This window comes from Eufriesea mexicana, unplaced genomic scaffold (genome assembly GCF_001483705.2).
Source record: "Eufriesea mexicana isolate 0111107269 unplaced genomic scaffold, ASM148370v2 scaffold572, whole genome shotgun sequence".
Classification (NCBI taxonomy): Eukaryota; Metazoa; Arthropoda; class Insecta; order Hymenoptera; family Apidae; genus Eufriesea; species Eufriesea mexicana.
In genome coordinates, this window is record NW_016908738.1 from 1,170,611 (window position 1) to 1,196,448 (window position 25,838).

Consider the following 25,838-nt stretch of genomic DNA (forward strand, 5'->3'; position numbering starts at 1 on the left):
TGCGAGCTCGAAAACGCGAACTCAGCAGCAAAGAAGCATCCACTCACTCGTGCATCCACTCTCGAGGTTTGCACACAAGTGCATCTCAAGTACATAGTCAACAGTAAGAGTCTTCCTTAAACACTCGGTACGCGTTTTAACGAGTCCCATTCAGTATATCCCCTCCTCTCTCCTCCGTGGCCCTCAATCTTTCTCTTTTACCCTCTTCTGCCTGTTACTTTCTAGTCCCTACTTTTTTTCACTCGCTATCTCACTTGTCTTCCTTTTTCCCTTCATTTCCGCCATTTTCTTACTCTTCGCTGCTCTCCCGCCTCCCTCCACTTTTCCATTCTGCATTTCTGATACCTTTTTATCCTTCTTCTCTTCTCTGCTTTTAACCTATTCTTTTTCATTCTTCCGTTTCTGTCCCACTTTTATATACTTCCTCTGGTATATACCAGCTACCAGTATTTCGCTCGTCTCTTTTACCATCACTCCCGCCACTTGCAGAGTGGTACTCTCCAGCGAACGCCATTTATATCGGTGCGGAATCGAGGGTGCGAACTCGCTCTATGACGCTCCTTTGTATGCAAACAAGGTGCTTGTTTCTAAATTGGGTTGCAAGTCGAGCCATCGTTAATTAATATATCTTGCGGTACGACCGAATTAAGCGCGCTAAGCGAGACGGCCTCTCCCGTCCAACCTTCGGTACCGGCGAATCCTGTATACGGACGAAGTGGTGGGGATATCCCCGTTAGTCCGTTCGTTAAACGACCACCCTGGGAGTCGTAGCAATCATAAACGGACCGTCTCTTCAACGCTGCGTTTCGGAATACCAGGTTTTCATGATTCGTTCGTGACCGGCTTACTAACTCGATCTGAAATTGTTAGAAATGAATTGTTATGCTACTTTTTGCGTTCTTACCGCTGCTTAAGGCTTATCAGATGATTGGTGACCATGAAACGAATTGCGATAGGTTATGTTATTCGAACGCAGAATTTCAAGCGTACCGTTTGATCGGCAATTGAATTATACCAATTATAAACGCCATGGTTCGTACAATGCGATACTTAGTCCATCCTTGTTTATTGCCAAGATAATATATAGTCACTGAAAGCGTGGCTTCCTTCGGTAACTTAATAAATCTTCCGCTCGTTTCTATGGAACAGCTGTAATTACACCTGCTTAGAGTGAATAAGAATTAAGTACGCTACTTATAGTCTCCTCAGCTTACTGTTTGAAATTGATTTACGTACCTGGATTCGAACTAACGTTTCACGTCTCGCTGCTTCTTTAGTCAACATCTCCACACGTTCGTTTCACGTTCAATTAAATTCATTGGCCAGCAAAGTTTATTTACTTTCGTCTCTGTCGCACAGAGGGCGCCACATCCAATTACCGACCGTAAAAATGTAACGTGATGCGACGAGCACGCGTGTAATTCGGAACGCGTATTGCTGTAGGGGGATTAAAAAATGCAATTTGTGCCTAACAAAAAATACTCGTGTGGTCGCGTAAAGGCATGCGTTCCGGTTGGTGGAAGATTCTCGCTATTCGTGGGAGATAAATGGGAGGAGAGAATGAGAACCGGTGTAGCCGTGTTTTGAAATTCCATTACCGAACGAGATGAGGTCACTGCACGAGACGATTCATTAAGAGCTATATTTTCTCTGGGTGTCTGTACCTACGTACATTGGAAGGGGAAAAGTTCACCTCGTGTCATATTTTTCTGGTATGCGTGATTCGAACAGAAAAAGGGTCAGGAAGACCCATGACGCAAGAAATTTTGATTAATTCCCATTATTTTTGTTTCAAATCCCGACGGTCGCCACTAGATGTCACGGCTGGGTATAAAAGGGTCCGATTGCAGGACGAGCATTATGACATGGAAGAAAATGAAATATGTCCGTTAGATGGGCTGTTCTTATTTCGTCTCGGCATATAGTGAGACTTGGAATTCTGTGCCTCGGACATTAGTAAACGTAACCTAAAAAGTGGATTTGAATTTTAATTATGACAGATTATAAAATATATAATTCTTGTTTGGTTTCAATACAAAGTGGCTGATTTGTGGGGTTGTTATTTTGCTTCTTAAAACTACTTATTCAGCTTTTTTTGACTGGATTTAATGATTTATTCAACTGCGTGTATTTACTCAGGTACTTATCTACATGTTACATTTTATTTATTGCCTCAGTTCGCAGAATCTTGCCAAGGATACTCGAAAACATGTCTGCTTATTAAAATACAGAGGTATACATTTTCTTGGAAAACAATTTTTAACGAAGTCGCAATAATTTATATCAGCCATTATTTAAACCATCTATTTATTCAACCCAGCTTGAAGTCATTCATGATTACCATTACTAAAAATGACAAATGAAGCCATTGTGGAAGGTACTTAAATTTTGGATATCTTTTTTTCTTTGTATTCTGCTACAAGGTATTCTAGAATTCAGAACAAGTGTAAATTTATTTTATTTATTCTCTATATTATTCTAATTAAGCATCAATGTAAACCTCTTTTATATAGGACTTTTATGTAAGCATTTTATATATTTGAACTGGACTATGTTTGTACAATGTATGTCAGTTACATTTTAACTGTTACAAGGAAATTTTATAAGCCAGTACATATTTCAAGAAAATATACTATACTTTTACTGAAAGCCGAAATTAATGTCAAACAAAAGGAAACGATAGCAGAATTAACCAATGTTGTTTAATTAACACATCACGTGTTAAGTAAAATTGGTAAGATCATTGTCTTTCTGTTGCAATCACTCATTTTACACAATGATTATTCTATTTATTCCTCATCGTATCACGAATAATTAACAAAAGTTAATTAATCCCTCTGCTACCTTTTAGGTTTAAACATCTTTTATTCCAATCCTAATAACATCAACCCAACGTCCACTCAAAGAATGGACAACCAACGCCAGCAGCCAACCGTAGACGTGCTGAAACATGAATATTTTCGATTTCTTCCCGCGCCCCCGGGGGAGAATCCTTTCAGCCGCAGATGTGACCAAAGTTCACGGCGGCAACCAGTTCCTGCGAGTCATAAATACCTGGCGCGATCTTTGGGGAAGGGTTTCTGCGACCCTAAATCAAGGTCAGCAGCGACGTACGTCGCTGTTGTCACAGCTACTCTTTACTTTCACCTCCTCTATCCTCTTGCCCCCTCTTTCCTTAGACAGTCAGTGTGCAACAGCGGGGGATATGATTTAGTATTTTTGACGGGATTAATAATTTCCAGAGGAGGTAGCTAGGAGGTAGCAGATGTCTCGACATTTTCGCACCCCATTCTCGCGTCTTCCACGCTGCTGTCGTTGACTGCTAACGTTCTCGAGTCTTTCCGTCTCTTTTACCCAACTGCTAGCAGAATAAGGTAAATCTGTCACAGTTCCTATGACGAATTTAGGTTCCTACAGGTCCGCTTCAGCATGCTGCCACCCTTTTTCATATTTTTTACCTATGACGTTTCTTTGTAGGGCGCCGAAACGACTAACTGATCGGTAACTTTGAAGAAGAATACATTCGTACCTTGAGCAGGATAAACGCGTTTTTAGATTATGGTGAAATTGGATTTTTCATCCAGAGCGCATCGAGGGAAGGAAAAGTTGATTTGGAATTTGATGGCGTGGATAATTTGAGTGCTGGAATAAATCATAGGATTTTTGTACTATAGGGGAAGAAAGAGGTACAGAAAAAATTTGTATCTTTCTTCGTATATTCCAGTAATTTAGAGTTTTTCTTCTGTTAAACAGAAATATTTGTAACAAATTTTCGAAGTTGCATTCAGATGAAGTACGTAAAATTAATTGAATAGTGGCAAAAATTGCTATTTATTTCATAAAAATTTTTCAAGTTGATTGTCGATAGAAAATAGTATTTGAAAATAGTAGGAGTTTCTTGGTAACAACTGCAAAGATGAAAAATAGTCTTTGTCGGCTTATGATTCCTTTTTTTTTCTTGCCACTTTGCTTCATGGAAATAATCGTTCAGATTGCACGGCTTGTTAACATCATCAGTAGCGCTCCAAACTTGGGACCCAAGCACACCGTTGACAATGATGCTGTGATAGTGATCTTGAAAGGCGGCGTGGGTGACAAACGTGTTACGCCAGTGTGAACAGGATTTAACATCACTATCCCATTTATTTGGTTGTTTCGTTTTCTCCCGAGTACAGATTTATGTCTGTCCAATTGGATAGATTTACATCTACCTACACCCTCATAATATATGATATTTTAACACGTTGTTTTATTTACATATATCACCAGCATATATGCTATATTTAAATATCAACAGTACTTAGAATACTTTTTGTTGCGGGACTGTTCTACTCTTATATTATATTGCATAACTTATATTGGAGAATTCTTAGCTTGTTTAATTTCTCCAAAATAAAATTATTCTATTTTTCACCAAATTTCCTCGATTACTTTATTTTGGCATTTGATTGTTAGAAACACTCTTATTACGAAACATTTTCTGATTTAAAACAAAAGTTTCACGAGTGTTTCACCATCATTTACATATTCAAATACTTGTTTTAAATAATTACTATGATCTCTACTCACAATCAGTATTTGGAAATAGAAATTGTTCAAAGAAAATTGTCTAAGCGTGTAAATCAGTTTTTAGAGAAGGTAACCATGCACAATGCTGAGAGATATGATTACCAGAGTAACCATAACTCCTTACATGTGATCAAGAATCATTTATTAATTTTCCATCCTGAGAGACAATTTCTGAAATCGATCATCCCGATCAACCCGCCCTCTATAATTTCAACTATACACATGCAATCACTGTCTGTGAATAACTCGGCTGTTTTTTTTTTTTTTTGTTCTGGGAAAAAGCAAAACGAGAAGAAAGTATCCCCTCAAGGACAGGCGTAAACACGTCTCGAGGTTATCGCCTCAATCCATTCGTTCGACTTAGCGAAGTATATTGGTGAAGTGTAATCGCAGTAGGCCTCGAGTGTTGCCGTAAATCATTATCCTACATAAAAAGAGTAACTATTTATTCCTGAAAACGTTTGTCATTCATGAAGGTAAAACAAAATTAACTTGTATTAAAAAATTTAGATACCATAATCATAATTTTCATAAATACTATTCACATCGTCTATTCGTTATCTTTATCCTAATGTTCATCGTTTTACAGTGATAAACTTATCTCTTATAATACATTTGAATTCTGCTACACCCTTGAACATCTCTGCAAACATAACCTATATTTCATGCAACGTAACCTGAAACACGAAGAAAACAATGTCTAAGATGGAAAATGCACGAAGGGTAAATCTTAATGAAATCTTAACCTCTTCATCTTTGATTTTTGTCCCGTCCGAAAGACAATTCCTCGAAGTCACGTTAATTGATTGCCCATAATTCCAACATAGGAGCTGTAATCGTGCTCCCGAATAAATATCTTTCTAAGAAGAAAGTCCCAAGGACAGTCACAAACGCGATTCGAGGCTACCGCCGTGATGAATCTGCGCGCAAAAGGCGGTTCGAGCGCGAGCCTTTAAGTGCGTACCCGAAGAAATGACGCGCTGGTGTGGGGCGCAGGGAGGAGAATGACTGTTGTGGAGGGGGTAAGAGACGTAGGCAGTTCCACTGATGCACAGGTTGTAATCTAGTGATGGGCTTTTGGTTGGTTCCTCTACTGCTGTCGAACAATTTAATAGTTCCACTTGTTATCACATTTACGTTGCAAGTGAATGAAAGGTATGCAACACTATATTGGTGGATGATACTATATTAAAATCTTAATACGAGGTTAATCATTATATGGATAATTATTAATGATTATTAATATTATTATTTATAATTAATAATATACCTATGTATATTATATTATATTGCAATTAACAGTCTCATTGTAAATGTGATAGAATTGGTCTTTTATGTATTAGAAAGAATTTAATATAATCAATGGTTTAGAAAATTATCATATGTATAAAATATAACTCAGTTTCATACGGTGATTAAAATTTTTGCTTTTAGTGTCTCATTATAATTGAGGACCAAATTATAACTGACGTTTGAAATAGTTTAAAACCGTGGTGGTACATTGAAAATAATTCGAATTCGTGTTAAGCCCATCGCTATCCGGAACGAGCGTGGTAATAGAGGCCAGGTAGGCGGGTCGATGCGCACGAAAAGTAGGGCCCCGCGGCTCCGGGGAACGTTTTTCTCTAAATTACAGCTCCGCTCGACTTGTTCGTTCCCCGTCGAGCCTTTCCCGCGAGCGACCAAGCTACACTCGGTTCTTCTCGTCCGGCCACTACCTGAATTCCCGATTTCTCTGGTGCGCATGCTCGAGCTCGCGATTTCTCAAACGCGTCAAAAGACAAGCAGCGATCAGGTTGATGCCGTCATTGTCGTTTTCTCGAGCTTCTTGCAGTATGTGACCCGGTCCCCTCGATTACCAGAAGGATAACTCAGTGGCAAGTAAATACCCTATCGTACAATCCGATGAAATCCTTTGAATAATTCTTTCTAAACATAATACGTGAATGTTGTGATAAAAATTTGAAGTTAGGTCTTCTTTGTTATTATTTATATACTTAATAACACGTGTTTTTTATTTTACAGATATTCGTCTGTTATTCTTATTGTTTGGCATAATTCATGATTTTGAATAATTGCAGACAACGTTTGTATATCTAGGTTAGGTTCTAGTTGAACGATTACAGTTCTTTCATTGAAATATATGTCTGTATGTTTGTATATGTATCTTCGGACTATTCAAGTACATGGTACAATCATCAATTTCTATCAATAGAAATAACATCCATTCAAACATAGAATTCTTAACTGTTTAGTGACAGCTATCCATTAGGATAAACCATGGAAATCGATCGATCGCCGGCGAAATCCGTCGGGTACACGATTTCAACTCGGTTGTACAGAAGTTTTCACAAGATGTCCCGATATTTATTGGACGAGATAGGTAAACCGGATCGCGAGGAGGCCAGAGCTATCTTCCAAGAATGAAAATAGAGAAATAATCCAACGCCCCAGGACAAGGTTCACTGGGCGCAAATTTCCATCATCCTGCCCCTCTGAGAAAATCTCTCTCTCTCTCTCTCTCTCTCTCTCTCTCTCTCTCTCTCTCTCTCTCCCTCTCTCTCTCTCCCTCTCCTCTCCTCTCCTCTCCTCTCCTTTCCTCTCCTCTCTTTCTCTCCCTCTCTCTCTCGTATCGTTTCGTCAGTTGAACACCGATACTACAATACAATTGATCTTCCCGGTCTGTATCCAGATAATCTCATTGATCCAGATAATCTTTCGAGTGTAACACTTCCAGGTATAGTTTTGCATTGACACTAATTCAATAATTTAAGGTTATTTATTGCAATAATGTATTCCACCAAGTTATTATAAATGTATAGAAAACAATTTGGAAAGAATTTATAATGTTAAAGCTTTTTTCAAATCGTACTTTCCTAGAAATACTGTTAGTAAAATTGTTATACTATATATACAAAGTTTCTATAAATATTTCTTTTTTCAGAAGATTTTGAAATTTTCTGCAACAACTTAAAACGTTTTCACCGGAAACGATATCAGAGCATGCTACACGCAAATGATTCTACTACAGATTTCAAGCTGTTACTTCAACTGTACATCCAAGTGTACCACATTCCATAGTAAATTTTTATTGAATATTCTTCGTGCAGCTAATATGACGTACCCGTCTCATCATGAAAAAATTCCGCCAGGTGCAGTCAGAATTTCGCCAGAATTCCACTTTTTTAACGCAAAAGGCAGGTTCAAAGTTCAACCATAAAACCTCGACTGTAAGCCAAGAACAATTTGAACATTCCAGACTAATAGCTACGCGTCGCGATTTCATTAATTTAACTCTTCCTCCTTCCCCCCTAGGTACTTCGTAACGTTTCATAGCTTCGTAATTCCACAGGAATGATCAAGCTTCTTCCACCAACATCTCGATTCCCTTATCCCGTTCCATACATATAGTCAAGAAAAAGACGGAAAGACGAAAGCATAGTCAGAAGAAAGACGACCGTTCTGTTGGTGGAGGCAACGAAACCGACAGGCAGAACTGATGGGTAGTTGGTCCTGCGCCGTGGTTGAACTCACGTAGGTTCGAGTATGCCCCGTCCAAGCCATCAGCGAATGGATTCCAACCTACAATCTGCATAATTCCCCTGACTGGATTTCCTTATCCTCTTGGCCGGTACGCTCGCGCCCGATGGAACTCGACTTCCATTAACAACTACTTTTTTCGTTCCTGCCGATCGCGTCGGAACCTTGAGGCTCGTGCAACGTTTCGTTCGCGTGCGAAACGTATTGTTTACAGCGCCTGTTTCGATTCTCTATCCGATTGTACAGATCGGCTTAATCTATAGTTTGAGGTTAAGTCATAATACGGCTTTATTTATGATATTGGAGGTTTATAGTGAGAATAGTGGTGTATCAGGTATATCGATGGACCGCATGTATAAAATTAAACTGATTATTTAAAAATTGACAATCTGAAAAACTAATATCTGATAATTTTGGAAATTTTATTAGCTGATGGTAGGGTTGAAGCAAAAGATTGTAACTGTTTATACCAAAAATATTATTGAATGATATTTATTATTTTTACTACATAATAGATAATAAATATATATATCTCAATAATAATATTTTGAAAAAGTATTTTATCTAAGAATTTACACATATGTTACAATTCATATTATATGAAATTTCTAGGTGAAAATATTGTCTTCTTAGATTAATATTACAATCATTTTCACGATTCTGAAATCTGATTTAATATTCTGATCACACCTTCTGATAAAGTGCGTATTAGATTAGATGTGTTGGAGTATGATCTGCGAAAATCTAGAGCATGGATAACTTTGAAATATCGTTTAATTTAATTGTCAACTACTAACGTTATTGGTGCATCACTTTTGATGCAACAAATGAAATAAAAATATTGATGTTTCGATGTTTTATGATGCTATAAATACAGAGTAGGGATATACAGAAAATATTCAATGAATAAAATTGATAAGCACGTTTCGTTTATGAACGATGATTTGACAAGAAGTTGATAAATTCACGAACGCCGTCGTTCACGGGGATTTATTGCATATATATAATACGAAGTTTCGATGCAATTACGTCGGAAGATAGAAGTGGTTTGATGTAATTATGGTGATCGTGATAGGTATCTGTTGTATCCCTCCTCCTATAGAATCTTTGGATAACTGAAACTTCGCGTTAGGTGATCATTACCGTGCATGAAATATTTGTGTTGTCAATAGAAATTTACCTTAAATTTCTTGTTTCTTCAATATTGAAAAACATTTAATAAATAATCAAATTTTATATATTCGGATTTTTGTTCGTGATTCTTTTACGATCCATCTCATAATTGCTCATATAAAATATATGTATTGTTTTTTATGTATTTCAACAGAAGATATTTTAGATTTTTCTTCTTACTTTTTTTAACGTCATAATATAATTTCAGAAAACATTTGACATTTCAGGCTAGCTGAATTCAGTTTCTTAGTTCCATAACGTATATAACGTATAAACACATAATATTAAATGTAACAATATCACGAAACAAAAATTCTTAATTGTAAAAGAGCTTTATTGTCCAACTATAAGAATTTCCCAAAAAATAATCGGTAAAAAACGGATTAATCCTCTCTATTTCTTTTGAACAAGTTTCCCCGTTTAAGAAGTCGTATCTCCTTGTTTGTATCGTGAAGAGCCGAGAACTGTCGAGTGTCGACGTAACAGGGACACGAAGAGAGGGCAGGATTTACAAATATTGAAACAGGCCGTATTCGAGCAGCTACTATTGACGAAGTAGTCGAGGGTCAAGTTGCCGGTGTTCCTTTCGAGAAACCGACGTGGTTCCGTGTGCACCTCTGCCTCGGGAAGTTGTAATGAGGAGAATGCTCGTGGGAACGGGGGAGGGTCGTATAAGCGCGGGAAAGAAAGCACACGCACGCGCGCACATGTCTGTGGATTGATGATGTTCATGAATTAAAAAGAAAAATTTCTACCAACACTATTTTCATCTTTTCAGCATTAATAAGTGAAAGATGGAAGTAATTAAAAGAAACGTAGATGGTTAGATTAGGTTAGGTCCAATAGGATAAAAATTTGGTAAAATTTACAAGTTGAATAAAAAATTAAAGATATAATGAATAATTTAGTTTGAAAATTTCTGGCTTATTTTAAGTACAAAAATTATAAATGAATGTCCAATTTTGGTAAGATGTAGATAAGATCTACATATGATTTAAGTAGTTTGAGTTTAACCGTTGCGCCACCTGCTAATAGCATTGGACACTAATTCTATTGTGATGTTTATCAGGTTAGACTAAAATGTTTTCTGTGCTTCGGATATTTTATAATGTTTGAACATGATTATGACTATTTTAATTAGATTTATTTATTCCAATTAAGGATTATTACATTACCGAATAATGATAAGTTATTCCAAATTTATTATGAAACTGTGCAAAATAATAACGAGTGTTTATTGCAGAAATTTATCTACTATCCGCTCATGCAGAAACATGGTTAATTTATGCAGTTGAAATCTACAGTTCGAGGAATAAATTTGTGAGTTATACAGATGCAATTACCAAGCGAAATTTTCAGTAATGATAGAACCCAACGTACAGGTTAGGAACATTAACAGTAAGAGTGGAATAGTTAATCGGCAGAAAAATCATAATATTGAAGGATATTAATCTCTGGCTGTTCTATATCGTCAATTTGTCTGAGCTCAATATTTCACGGTATTAAAAACCGGACGTTCGAACAGAAAATGATCACGAAATATTGTAAAAACCATCTTTCATGGACTTCTCCTTTCCGTAAACAGACTCGAACGGTTTGTTGATCGCGTGTTTCCGGTGCACGAAGAGTTGCAGCAACGATTCTTTACAAGGTTCCACTCCTTGCAGTAATAGTCAATCATTATCCCAGATCTTAAAATAAAAAACAACTACTCCGAACAATTTGTCAGTGCAATAAATTTTCAAAAATTATAGAACTTCACACGTTCGACAAAATGAGGTAACAATTTTTATAGAACTTCTTACAAAGTTTAGATATAAAAGAAATTAGTATGCTACTCGATATTCGTCACTAATATTGCTACATTAGGGAAAACCTTTCCATAATTTCTTTTAAGGATATAGCATTAAATATTTAATACTCATTATTATTATCGTTTGTTTAATTTATCTGGTATTTAATATTAAGTATTCTATATTTAATATCAGTACAAAATATCGAACGTTCTTTCGATATGTATTCCAACATTTGCATCTAACCTCAAATCTACACAAATTATTTCCATTGTTAGTTTAATCACTGTTGCTGTTTTCTTATCATATAGAGTAGCATAACTAAAGTTTCCCTAACAATCACATATCATGTAACCAATAACTTGTTAACATTTAATTCTAATCTAGTCATCCACAGTTCATGTCGCGAACCAAGGCACAATCAACGAAATTAAAAAATTGGTTTGAAGCGGATTTGTAATGCCTGTTGGTCTACGGAAAGAAACCAGTTCCTCAAGATGAAAAATTCCATGCGTGTCGTAAACTGACGGCGTCTGTGCTAAATATAAACGCGGGAAACGGAGGAAAACGCAGCGGTCAGTTTGTAGCGAGATTCAATGACGTACCTGTGGATATTTGGTCGTGCGTACCAGCTGTTCCGCTGGTCGACAGGTGTCGGTGCGAAGAAAAGTCGGCAAACATTTGAAACCGGTGTATGAGAGGTCAGTCGCGATATTCAAGAGTCTTTTGATGACGGAAAGAATTTTGACCTAGGAATTTGGGAAACATGTGAAGCTATGAAACATTATTATTTCTGACTTCTTAACATCAACCAATAAAATTAAATAGAAATATTCAAATCCAAGGTAACAGTACATAAAAACTATAAAAAATCTTCAGACACTAGAGAATGTTGATTTAATACTTTCATTAAAAATTCTTTAATTTAAAATTTAAATATCAAACTTTTGGAGACATTGATAGAAAGAAGTCAAAATGAGAAAATTTTGAAGAATTGAAATTGCTCTCCTCAGCTTGTGTCCCACACGTATTTACAGCTCGTTATCACGAGGAACAACCATGGCTACTGTATAAAGTAGCAACGGCAGCGGTAGTCTGATCAGCAATGTCGATGATGGAGAATCTCGAGCGGATAGAGTGAACGCCTTCGGCATGAAGGCTGAAAAGTTTGAGATCTGTCTGCTATGCGTGGAAGAAGCACGAGATTCATCTGCATAACAGTTAATAATTCCGGTGCACGGTGTGCCTTATACCGGTTACTACACGATGTTCCCCCGCGCGCAAGCGCACGTTGAACCGGGTTCATCGCGGATAATCGTGAGCCACCTGTATTGCAGGTGTCATGGGTGATTCTATTGCTCTAATCACAATAGTGAAGGCCACTACTTCATTTAATTAGAAATGGAAACAATTCTTTGTAGATATTAAGATATTGTTGAAGCAGGATTAACAATTGAAGACTATATTTGAAAGTTATGATTGATGTATTTTATTAAGGAATGCTGAATAGTATTACAATGACACATCTTTTAAATTCATAATTTAAATTTTATATCTCTCAAATTTTAAAATTCTTGATTCGAAAAGAACTTTGTGATAAGGATTGCATAGGATTTTCAGACGGAGTATAGAATATACTCTTTAATCATTGATATACGCCTTTGATCTCGCTGCAAAAGGCTATTTGCTGCAGCAAAAAGTTTATTGAGGAAATCTTCATCCTTTTCAAATAAAGGAAATACCTGGAATGATTGAAGGAAAGTAAAGTGTAGCTTTGATTCAAATCCTGATTGCGAGGTAATTGTTTTTGCTGATTCTCTTGAAGCAGAAAAGACTGCACTATTACATTAAGATAAACAGACACTGTAACGGCCAGCTATTCTGTTTCTAAATAGCTAGACCTTATGATTAACTGAAATCTTCTACTTTACTTAAATCAAATCTTTGCTTCGTTTAGAGTCAAATTGTTAATCAGAAACGTTCATAAATTCCTTGAACGATAAAGAATTTTCAAGGCAACATGAGCAAAAAGTATGATGCGGCAGTTGCCACTAGGCTACTCGATGAAGACATTTCTCCATGGGATTCTTGGAAGCGAATGCTCTGAGCCAAAAAAGGACGTTGCAACGTTGTACGGCTACCCTTTGAATTAAATTAAGCCGCAAATTTCGGTGAAGTTCTTCCTTTTAATCGGCTGCTCGACGAACCAGAATCGAGCCAGTATCTCTACGGCAACTTATCGTATCCCCGATCATTTACGGACCTCCATCGATATTTCTGCCAAAATACCCATGATCTTCGATCCAATGAAGATCATTCAAGGCATACACCCTTATGGAGCTCCTTGCGCAGGAAGGAATATCGATAAATCGCGGTCGCATTTTATAAGATAAAAATCGAAGAGAAAATGAAGTTTGCTATAGTTACGGCTTCGTTGAGCGAGTGGAATTATAGAAGTTTAGATGGCGCTAAGTTCAAATTCTTGAACACCAGGTAGTGCATAGTAACTGTTATTAACGTAAAATGCGGTTAATTATAGATAAATATAAAACAATATATAGTGAGTATACGAACTTTTGTTAGTAGTCTAAGATACTTATACTTTCAATATACCTTTTGCTACATGCAAAATATTGCTCTCGGTGTGAAAGAAATTTGAACTCATTTGTAATCAAAGAAATTCTTCTTAAGGAAGAACAGTAATTTTTAAACATTTGAAAATGTATCATCTTGATTCAGTTTGCCTTTCTTGGTAGCAGAACCTAATGCTAAATGTTGAAAATTGTTCTAGAAGATTGGTCATCTCGTTTAGTCGTCCTCCAGACACCATTGCGAGCTTTGGTGTATGCATAACCTAAAGGAAGCAACGTGAGTACTCGCTGCTGGTTATTAACAGTGCATTCTAGCCGTAGCTTTATGTTTATGCATCTGTTTTAACCCTAACACAAGAAGGGTAAGCAGCATGATCGTCGTAAATAAGGAACTATAACTGCAAGTGGTGGATCTCTACTTAATTGTTGGGCAATGAGCGAAAATTTATCCGTCCAGTTCATTTGAAATTTTGATTCATGACAAAATTATATTAACGATAAAAAGTAGGTAATTTATTTGTAATAAGAAGGAAATGAAGAAATTGAGAAAAGTTATGGTTGTCTATGAAAGACAAATAAATTGCTGATACATTTTTGTCCTTCTAATTCTGTTTTCATTGGATACAGCGAAATTGTTTATGGAATATTGGAAAACGTGTTATGAATTTTTAACTCTATAGCCACAAGAAATAAATTTCAAATCGAGACCCTCATTGCGTGCAATCCTCGTTCCCACCGTTTCTATCGCGCACTAACTACGAAGTGGGAAGAGATGAAACCTCCGTGTCTATTGGTTGAACGCTGAGTCAGTCCTACAGCAACGGAAGCACAGTGGGGGTAACCGAGTACTCGCGAATACCCACGAACACTCAAGATTATATAGCTATGTTCTAACCTCGGAACAATCTCTGACATTTCAACACCTTATCTTATAAAAAATTATTTTCTTACTATTTCATCTTCTCTATAATTATAAATTCACGTTGGTTCACGTTTGCTGGTACATCGGCAAATATCATCGTGCCAAAAGCAAACGTTTGGTGGAAAAATAAACCCAAACATGTAACTTAATTGACCCGAGGATAATTCATAGTTAATCTGTGGTATTATTATCAGACCTCTATTCCTAGAATCTACCTGAAAAGTCGTCCACATATACTTTGGTAAAATGAAGGGAAAAGAAAGAAACTAGAAGTTTCTGCTAATTTGTGACTTGGCATTGGATGAAATGGAGGACGGTGGAATGTTGAAGAATACAGTAACGATGATTAAGCGATTTAAGTTTCATTGGCAGCGGATAGTTCGTGTCATTAGGGACGATCCTGGTATCGATTCCGGAAAAGGGATCGTTCCACTTGGGTTACGTAAGAATTTCCTGACCACTGATCACTGACCACTGACCAATGAAGCATGCAGAATTGGATCAGTTTAGTATCATTTATACTCCTGCCAGTTTAGAGGGATCCGTATCTCAATAATTGATTAATTTACTTTAATTGGCAAAAACGCTTTTGAATAAATTATCTGAATGTACGAAGGTAATCGTGTTACGTTTCCTGGTAAATTTAAAACTTGCTGGAACTGATTATACTTTGGTAACTTGGTTAATTAACTGTTAATTGGGATCGTGTTTTTTGAGTAGGCCGCTCCGGTATTTGAAATACGTGTTCAGGTAATAAATTGCCATTAACTTTGAGATCTTTCTGAAACGAGTCTATTGAGACTTCATTAAATTTCAGATGGAGTTACAGTTTGATGTTTGAAGGTGAACAACGAGTATCAGGCCTCCATTAATTTGTCAATTTTTTTTACTTAACTGCTGATAAGAACCATATCTGTTAATAATTAATTTACATATATTAAATGTGAGCTTAAACGTAGACCATAAAGAAATTTGAAATAAGAAGTTTCTTCATACCTATTCTTTGACTGATGTTTAATTGATAATTAATCAATAATTTTACACTACGCCATGCTAATGAATTCATACTTGTGCGTTAGTTTGAACGTAATAAAAGATCGAATAAAACAATCACTGATATACGAACTAGTATGTTCTATCTTTATCGAGACCATGTGGTTAATGGTCGATTAATAACCAATTAATATCGCATTTCCAAGTGAACCAGTCGGTTAACGATCAGGCAAGAACCATTACTGCGTTTCTTGAGCAAGGCTAAGGCATCAAGTGGATGTACTCTAGAAAAACGGCAGCGTCATTACGATGAACATTTGCAATTTGTGAGCCTGCGGGACATCGCCAACGACGGGCTACATTTGCTCTTGCAGTCCAGTTTGCGTGTTGTTGTTGGTGCTGAAATCGTCGTAGATAAATTCAGATTATTCTTTCTGTCATGAAACAGAATAGTATTACGAAATATCAAATATATATCGTTTGCGGCGGAAGTCCTGAAATTTAGAAAGATTAAACTGATAACAAAGAAATACTTTTTACACTAATATCTTAAAAAGAGACATATTAAGAAGAAATTTCAATTTTTTAAATTTCAAACATCCATCATTGAGCTGAGAATTTGTTATATACATTAAAATGTATCCTATCTACACAGACTTCAAGAACCTAACTTATATTTTAACGTAACCGTCACGTCCAACGTTCAAGTATATCGAGAGATTATGTCAGAAACCGAACCTAAATTTTGACATAATGCTAATGCGAAAACATTTCACCACTGAAATTCAATTAAAATACATCAACTATTATTCATCGCGTTAAACTGAAAAGAACTTCACATGTTAAGTCAAATATAAATATGTGTACTTTGTTTAAACAAAATTTTTAAATGACATTAATATTTGAAAGGAAGACAAGGAAGCTAACAATTCAATTATTTATCTTGTCGTCAAAAAATCTCTTCAAATTCACGCAATCAATTTTTCAAATTTAATGTAACTCAGACCAATAAAAATTGTCCTCAGTTTTTCTTAACAAACGTCCCCGTGTTCCTCAAGGATGTCCACACGGGTGAATCTATTGGAAGCGATTGCCTCGCAGCAGAAGGTGGCCTCGGGGTGCGGTTATGGTTGCAGCACGCACAGGCCCTCGTGGAACGATGCCGGACCGACATGACTGGAGCGTGCGCGCGTACTTAAACGGGGTCTCTTGGCAAGGCGTCGGGCCCCGACACGCCACACATATTAGAAACGAATATAAATATATCGGGAAGCTCAGCAGGGCCCGCGCTGTGGTAGTGGGGGTAGGCGACTGCGTATTGGCGGCGTGGAAGCTACATGCAGCGGCGTAGCACTCCAAGTTCGAGAACGGGCCCTCGTTCTCCCTCCCCTAAAGCGGTTTTCCAGCCAGGCAGCCGCCTTTACCCCGCGCTTCTCCAACAGCCGAGCGGCCCCAGAACACGCTCAGTGTCCGCTCGGCCTCAGCACGCCAGAGTAGGAAGGACAAGACGCCACTTCTAGAAACTTTTTAACGCATCCGTGGACCGGCCACGATACTACCGCCAATTAACCGCGTGAACCCACTTGCTAATATCTTTCTTAATATGTTCGCGAGTTTTGTGTGCTTCAATGATAATCAACTAAATCAAGTGAATGCAGAAGATATTCTGGTGATCATGTCTGACAGTTAATCACTGATATCCCGTTTTTATGGTACCGTGATAAAGTGGCGGTCAGTGAGTGCCGTTTTAAAGATTCATCGGTGGTTGTACGGATATGTGATTGACAGGATGAAAGTATTCATGATTTCACTCCATCAGGTTAGTCCCGGAATCGACTGACACGTCGCGTGTCAAGGTTTCGACGTGAATCGAATTCGATCCACTGGAGAGGACGAACAGAGCGAACAGCAATCGGAAATTGATACTTAACAGAGTTCGCTGCTTGAATCTCAGGCGACGAAGGGAGGTGGCTGATCGATATAGTAATCGATTCGAGGGTCCGTGTGAAACGTTATCGTTCTCCTGATTCCCTTTGTACGTTCGGCCACGGTGCCGCGTATTAAAACGTTAATCCCCGGCTGTACTACCGGTTATACGTACAGATTGCCTCTCCCTCTCCCTTCTCTGTCTTTCTTCCCATTCTGCACATTTTACTTCTCTCTGTTACTCCTTCCTCGCTGCATCTTTGTCTCTCCTCTTTCTTTCACTGGCTACTACCTTTCTTTCCTCCTTCCTTCCTTGAGGCGCTCGCTTTCTCTGTTATCCCTGTCCCTCCCGTTCGTCCTTGTCGCGTCCTGGAAAGTCCTCTTGGTGTTTCAGCAGCGCGTGCCAACCCGAGAAACCGAAAAAAACATGGTATACCGTCAGCTGGATACCGATACTTCCCTTTCGCCTTTGTTTTTCGCAGAATTATTGAAATGTTGAATAAATGGTGTACCGGAAAAGTAAGAGAAAAAGTAATCGTTTCTGGATCTTAATGGAGTATTGGAACAATGATGACATGCACGGAATCACGAAGTTTTAGCATCTGGCCCGTCCGTCTTGGCATTGAAAACATGATCCTGTCAGAACTGAAGGCAGGACGTGAACAACTGACGATTTACGCGGTATCACTAGATCAAGTGATACTTTATCATGATGAGCCTCATCTAAATGCAAAAAAATGAGGATAACTATAGACAAACTATAGAGTGAACATTCTTTTAAAATCATATCTATTCAAATGACATAATTACATGGATTAATGCCTCCCCGCTAAAAGAGAGCTATGTCAAGTCTAGCGAGGAGACGGAAGACATCGGTCCTTGGTTCGAAAAGATGGTGGCAAGGTGGCTGCTGGGCTACCAGGAGCCACCAGGAAGCATATCTTCGTAAACTGTATGCTAGAAAGAATGATCAGGTTAGCAAGATCGAGGATGTATCCACTAATCGACGGGATTTGCCAAGTAACTGGGCCCCTGGTACGGTCTACGAATTACCTTCCACCGATGAACATTATTTGGACGCCTTTTTGAGGAATCGTGAGGACGGAAACGAGGAGGATGATGTGGTTGGAGTTGTGGTCGGATGTCCAGCTCTGTCTACGACGAGGGCTAGCCCTACGGAGAAATGTGTCGAATACCTGAATGGCACTCACGATGTCGTGGCGTTCGAAAACGAGCGCAAGATAACAGGGGAGCCGGTGGTAGCCGATTGCAGCTCCCTGCATTCGGGTTACGATGTCGCCGCCTCTGCAGAGTGAGTTGATCTCATTTCGCTGATCGACCTGTTCAAGGGAAAGTTTTTCGGCCGGTGGCTTGCTTGCGATATGCGTGTTGTTATAGTAATCTTGTCTTTTGGGCAACCAGTCAAATCCCTCGAGGATAGAGAGTGTGTAGAAAACGTTTGAAAAGTGTTTCGTGTCATGTTGATTACTATTGATTTCAGTGGTTTAGTGGATAGTACAATTTTGCATTCCCTGGGAGAAATAATTTTGAGTAAATATTTCTTTTGAATAATCTTAAGTTAATATTTATGAGTAATTATCAGTGGTTCATCGCATTAAGTATTCGGATAGTGTGATTAATTTATAATAACAATACATAACTCTTATCAAATATGTATAAATTAATGACAAACTAATGATTAAAAGCCATAGTTTATAATTTACCTTTTTGCGGGGTATCACTGCTATTTGTGACAATTTTTGTACCTATTTAGGAAAACAGTTAATATCAGTTTAAAAGATACTAAACTAAAATAAAATAACTTTTCAAATAACAAAACGATTCCATAGATTTTGATACTTATGAATGTTCGTATTGATTATATTAATTGAGATTACAAATAGTATACTTTCTTAAATGAAATCATTACATGTACTTTTATCTCTAATTTGTCAGTATTTGCCTAGATATTTATTGAAAACTCGTTGATCTTAGGTACTGCAAAATAAGGTTAGAATTAAAGTTTGAATAAAAGTTTGAGTTGAATCACAGCTAAGGTTTTGTCGAAAAATTGACTCACCATATTTGAGGTTAGGTTTATGAATAAGGTTAAAACATTTAAGGTCAGGATTAAAATAAGGACAGTTTTAAAGTCGGGATTAATCTTGAAATTAAAAGATTCGAAATCAGATTTCAAATTCAACTTCTTTCAATCCTCAATATTAGACCTTTATCCGTGAACTTGATTTCATGCCACAAAACTAAAAATTAACTAATGTATAAGAAGAAAACAAATCTCTTAAAAAGAGATGAAATTAGCATCTTCGATATTTCATTAACCATAACACCAAAGTACTGTCTTCCTTGTACGTAATTAGACTAATCTTCGGAACTAAATTCGTACTTTCCCGTTGAAAATTGAATTCCTTCGTTCACTCTGTTCCATACAGTTATACGACGCATACATCGATTTTTAAATTACAACAGGCAGGTTCAGGTCTTGCAATCTGAAAGCTATATGGGGTTCCGATGGGAACAGATGCTTTGCCGCTGGTTACCGTGTAATCAGGCCTACCACTCGCTGCCAATTCATCGTCTTTCATGCAAATAGGGTTTCTTGTCGCGCTATGAGACTCATACCAAGCACCTTAATGATAAACTAACCGCTGAATTGTAACATGCATGCTTTTTGATTTAAAGGTGAATCGTCATATTATGTTTTTATTATTGGAAAAAATTAATTAATTTTTACATGTGTGCATATGCGTGTTTGACATTTTTAGATTAAGATCGAGATAAGTTATTGATTCATTTCAGATTGAAATTGTTAGAGGTTAATTGTAAATTACTTTTGGTAGAAAATTAAAGGATTTTCTTTTTCTGTATAATTATATTTTTGGGGGGAGAAAATTAAAGGCTTTACTTATGTTCGACAATTTTATTTTTGATTACATTTAGTTTTTTTTTCTCTCTTTTGCTAGAAATTGAGGGGTACATTAATTTACTATTTAATTACGTACTTTTTTTTATCGAAATTGACGGGTTTGTGAAGCAATCGAGGTTCTTCCGTTTCTTCGAATTGATGGGAAGTGAATTTATCGCTTCCTGTGGGAAAAGAATTTCTTCTTGGAACGCTACTGCGTTTATATGCAACCTGTGTTGTACTAACATTACTTCTTCATTGCAATGTTGTATGTAAAAAATGTGGTAATTTATACATTGATTCTAAGGCAAGCAAATTTTTTATCTATTAGCACCTCAAGTATTAATAAGTATTTAATTATTAGGATTTTTTATATAGTTATTTTGAAACCTAACTATCAAACAGTTATCAAACAATTCAAAATGATTGCTTGCAGACTTTTTATATCTTCACTTACCAAAAATGTGTTGTTATCTTTATCCTCTAACATAAATTTAATTTTTATGCAGTATTGTAATAATTATACTAATTAGAGCATTACTTTATTACATTGTTACATATTTCTTCAATTGAAAGTTCTTAAATATCCCAAAATCAATTAGATTATTCTAATTTCACAATATTTTATGCACATTGATTAACTATATGTGAAGAAAATATTGATATATTATTTATTCTATAATCTACCCATAACATATATTAAGTATTTAATCGCCGATGCGAGATTACAGATTTATATATGTTAGTGTTATATGTATATCTATAGTAAAACTGTCTCCAACAAATAAAAAACTTCTTAAATTTTATACAGCTAATATAGAGCCCATAGAGTTAAAACAAAACTAAATTTAATTCAGTAAATTTACTATGATGAATATATACCAAATATTAAATAAATTATAAATTATAAATATAAAACTTAATATGAAATATCTATCAGGAATGAAGCTTATTATAGTTTCTGAAGTCTTAAAGTAAAATATTTTGAACTGAATAACTTAATAAGTAAAGATAGAGAACTATAGGGAGCATTTGCAAAACTAAAACTTGCACAAAACACGAAAAAGACCAATGACCTCGTTATCTCCATATGGAGTTATTCTAACCGAGAGTTCTCAATTCTGGTTTCAGGAAGGTGTGCAGAAGCTGCAGGTGTCCCAGGGAGGAGCATCAGCGAACCTCGACGGAGGCGGGCGGTCCCTCGGGACTCGGCCTCGGTCCTGGTCCACCGATGGCCATGGCCATGGCTTTCCAAAGCGGGGCCGCCGGTTCTTCTCACCAGGAACCCTTCAAGAGTCCCGTGCAACCGGCTCCACCAGGCCTCGCCCTTCAGGAGGCCCTGATGCATCATCAGAGGCATTCACAGAGCGACGATGACAGCGGATGCGCGCTCGAAGAATACACGTGGGTTCCACCCGGCCTTAGGCCAGATCAAGTAAGAGAATATCTCATTTGACACGCCTTGAATACCGATGTACCAATGGTCCTTTAATTTTATCCTTGTGTTTTCTCCAGATTCATTTCTCATTTATTGAACATGTATATTTTGCATGAGTACAATTCTCTTTTCTTCTTCCTATTAAATTTGAAAAATGGAGTTAAGTAGATTACTTAATAATACTTAGATAATTAGAAATATCACTAATACTAATAACACTAAAAATCGGTAATGGTATTAACGCTTAAGTGTAATATCTATCAAAATATAGTGTGCATATATAATTGTAATCAAAATGGTGTAACGAAAATTAATGAAGTTTTTACTTCAATAAAAATTAAAACAATAAGTTAAACAATAAGTTAAAAAATGAAAACTCTTAAAATAGTTATTTTTTAAATTTTTCTTCAAGTGGATTCAAACACGAAAGCAATACTAAATACGACACTCGTTTCACATATTCATTATGACAAGGAGTTTATGTTCACGAAATAAAAGAACATAGAAGAAATTACTACAAGATTTGTATGTTACGAAAGGTCCGAGATTTACGGGACTTAACAAAAGCCACGTGGGCGCGTCTCGATACACTATGCCGTACGTGGTGACTCAAATTTACATAAAGGTTAACTTTCTCCCTGTGAGATTTATCAGGACAGTTACAAAGACGACACTCGAGTTATCCAGAATTTTGGACACTAACAATTTTGTGAATTGTCCAATCTTTTAATTCTTTAAATCTTTTCTCAATTCGAAATTATAAGTCTTCACTGATAGTAAATAACATTTATCTGAAACATTTCTTCGTGTAGTATACAGTTTACAAATAATTTCATATGACAAAAATAAATAATTCACCCTATGTATTATTTCATATCGAAAATGTTAAGTTTAACCTTTTGAGGTTATGTTATTAATCTTAAGTTTTTGCTTGTTTTTATCCTTTTCTCTCTTTTCCCTTTTGTCTGTGCTTAATCACTCGCACAATAAAAAAGGCGAAAACTGATCCGAATATAAGCAGAAGATAATTCGGGTTAAACGTCGATCCCGTAAACGAAGTAAAACACCTTTGTTTTGTTCAAGGTAGGAGTCCATCACGCGTCTCGTGTAACTGTAAGCATTACATTTCTGAATTATTCATGAATGATGAATATCGAGTATCGTGATGATCTATATATAAACCTTTTAACCTCTTAGATTTATCTCGTAAACTCGCCGCCTCCTTCACTACAAATTTACAGGTACAGTTTGAATATTTATCTTACTTTTTTCTCACAGTCGGTATCTTCATAATCCAATACTTTCCGTGTTATGATCTTTCTTTATTGTCGCAGTAGATACATCGAATTCCTGCAGCAATCATTGAAGTTATTTGGACGCAGATATCTTTATCAAATTCACTGTCAAAGAAATCAAAGACATTCGGTATCCCATCTAACAAGACAATGTGTATCGTGTTCTTGTCGATCCAAAAGCGTTCCCGAAAGCATTTCTTAAAAGACGATCGATTGATCGCCTTCGATCGCGTAGTCGGAAAGAAAGCTAACCTCGTCGATGAATCGCGCAGGCGCATTAGTCAGTCGTGCTAGTATTCATCATATACGAAGTTTCGACCAATGGTATAAATTAGTGGTATTGAATTAGAGTAGGGGTATAACAATTTTTTTAAGCAATTATAAAAATAATAATCAAAATTGACATTTCCCTCAACAAATTTCTTCATTCGTCTTGCAAATTAATTCCCCCTCGTATTCTTAAAAATTACCAATACGCAATTTCTACATTATCGTCTGAAGAACGTATAAGAGTCACATACGCAGCGTTGTATTAACAAACCATACTCAAACTTCAGTCACTAGTGCATTTAGTTATCAAATTCACCTTTTCTCCATTTTTCACGTTCTCTCATAAAATCTTTCCACCCCCAAAACTCATTAAATCGAAAACTGTATTTAGAGGACCCCAAAAATTCCGATATCTCACACACGGCATTTCCAATTGCTGTTAATTACCATTCCCTTGTTCGTACGTCGTAGGTACACCTGTACTTCAGCGCGCTACCGGAAGACAAGATCCCGTACGCAGGCAGCGCCGGCGAACGGGAGCGGGTAAAGCAGCTGCTACAGCAACTCCCACCGCACGACAACGAGGCACGGTATTGCAGCGGGCTGACCGAAGAAGAGAAGCGGGAACTTAGGGTATTCGCCGCGCAGCGGAAACGCGAAGCGCTCGGACGGGGACACGCGAGCCAGCTGGACAGGCCCCACGGCGCCGGATGCCGCGAGTGTAGCAGGCCGATCGCGGCCGGCGAGATGGCGGTGGCTGCGAGCCGTGCCGGTCCATCCGCCCTCTGGCATCCGGCCTGCTTCGTCTGCTGCGTGTGTAGACAGCTGCTTGTTGACCTGATATACTTCTGGAGGGACGGCAGGCTATACTGCGGTCGGCATCATGCAGAAACACTGAAGCCGAGGTGCTGTGCCTGCGACGAGATCATACTCGCCGACGAGTGCACCGAGGCGGAGGGGAGGGCGTGGCATATGAGGCACTTTGCGTGCCTTGAATGCGATCGACAGGTAAAGATCGTTCGAGTAAGTGGGTGGGTAGATGTATAGTAGGTGTTGATGTTAATAGTTGGTTTTATTTGAGGGTTATAGTGAGGATCAGTTGAGGTTTGTTAAGGAGTTTAAAATGGCTGAGAACGATTTTAAGGTTCAAGATCGTTATTATGATTGAGATTTGAGGTTGGTTTGTTAAGCTCCTTTTTTATAGTTTCAGGTGCACCAAATATTTAGATTATTGGTTGGCTATTGTTCAAGTGGCAGGACGAAAATAAGGAGATAAGATAAACTATTTGTGACACAGGTGTTTAGCATTGTTAAATGCTTAATTATAGGTGTAGAGAGTCAGTTATATTTAGAAATTGGGATAGGTAGAAGTCTTTCTCGTTTGATTAACTTAATATGTAGGCTGTTTTTGCGGATGGTTAATCTTATTGAAACGATAGGCTGAAAGTATGAAAATAGGTTGAAGCTTGTTGAAGCTTTCTTGCTGTTCGAGGTCACTTACGTGATTTTGTTTCGACCAAAGTATTAAACTATAGAGTCATTGAAACCGATGTTACCGACTGTCCATGAATACTAAGCGAGTTATCTACAAGAATCATGAATAATGTATTGTATTTATAAGTCTAGAAACGGATATCTGCATTTCAACCTCAGTGTTCAAACACTGCTGAACACGTGTACGAAGTGATCAAATTCATTTCTACTTGTCCATGTCGTTTTCTTAATTAGCATTTTACTGATCTTGTTAAAATTGCGATTTTATTTACGCAGAAGAATGAAGTAACCAAAAGGATTAGTACTTCACTGGGATCCACAATTTATTATCGATCAGGATTGATTTTCCTCGATTGTCGAAGCTTCTTATTAACAAACACAGATGTCCTTACTTCTAGTCATTGAACCAAACCATTTTTATTACTTGTATATACATTTACCACATCATTAAAAACGAAGTAAGCGCATATTTGCACTTTATTAAATACGCTAGCCAATATATGAACGTAACTAAAAACATTCAAAAGAAAATGCAGATGGTATCCCCATGGGTAATTTCACAAAAAAGACCAATAGATGTATTTGTAGTCGCATCAAACCCTACAGAGGGCAGCAGCTTCGTTCGTTCGCGCTTTTTGCAGCGTGACAATTATTTACGCCAGACGAGCACGTCCGTCGAGAGTCATTTAGCCCGAAGCACAGGGACGATTTAGCTGTCAGTCTCAGAGTTGTCCCCTTTATATCCCCGTAATAGTCATCCATAGCACACAACACGATAATTCCTTGAATCTAGGTGTCGATAGATGTCACAAACAGTCGGTTGTACGTTGGACAAAGCTTCTTATCGGTTGAGCCGACTCGATAATGAACGATGGAATCTGGATTACGATCAACCGTTTGCCAGCATTCCT

At 37.3% G+C, this 25,838-nt stretch overlaps 1 protein-coding gene across 1 annotated transcript in view; it reads left to right on the forward strand.

Annotated features, from left to right (window-relative positions):
• The first annotated feature begins 18,332 nt into the window (after positions 1-18,332).
• The window catches only part of LOC108545947 (protein espinas), a 10,316-nt gene continuing 2,810 nt past the window's right edge, over positions 18,333-25,838 (forward strand). Inside the window, exons 1-3 of the mRNA XM_017897814.1 lie at positions 18,333-18,819; positions 21,562-21,865; positions 23,905-24,441. Of these exons, the coding sequence (XP_017753303.1) occupies positions 18,350-18,819; positions 21,562-21,865; positions 23,905-24,441 (1,311 nt within the window). The 5' untranslated portion in view covers positions 18,333-18,349. The remainder of the gene's footprint in view (positions 18,820-21,561; positions 21,866-23,904; positions 24,442-25,838) is intronic.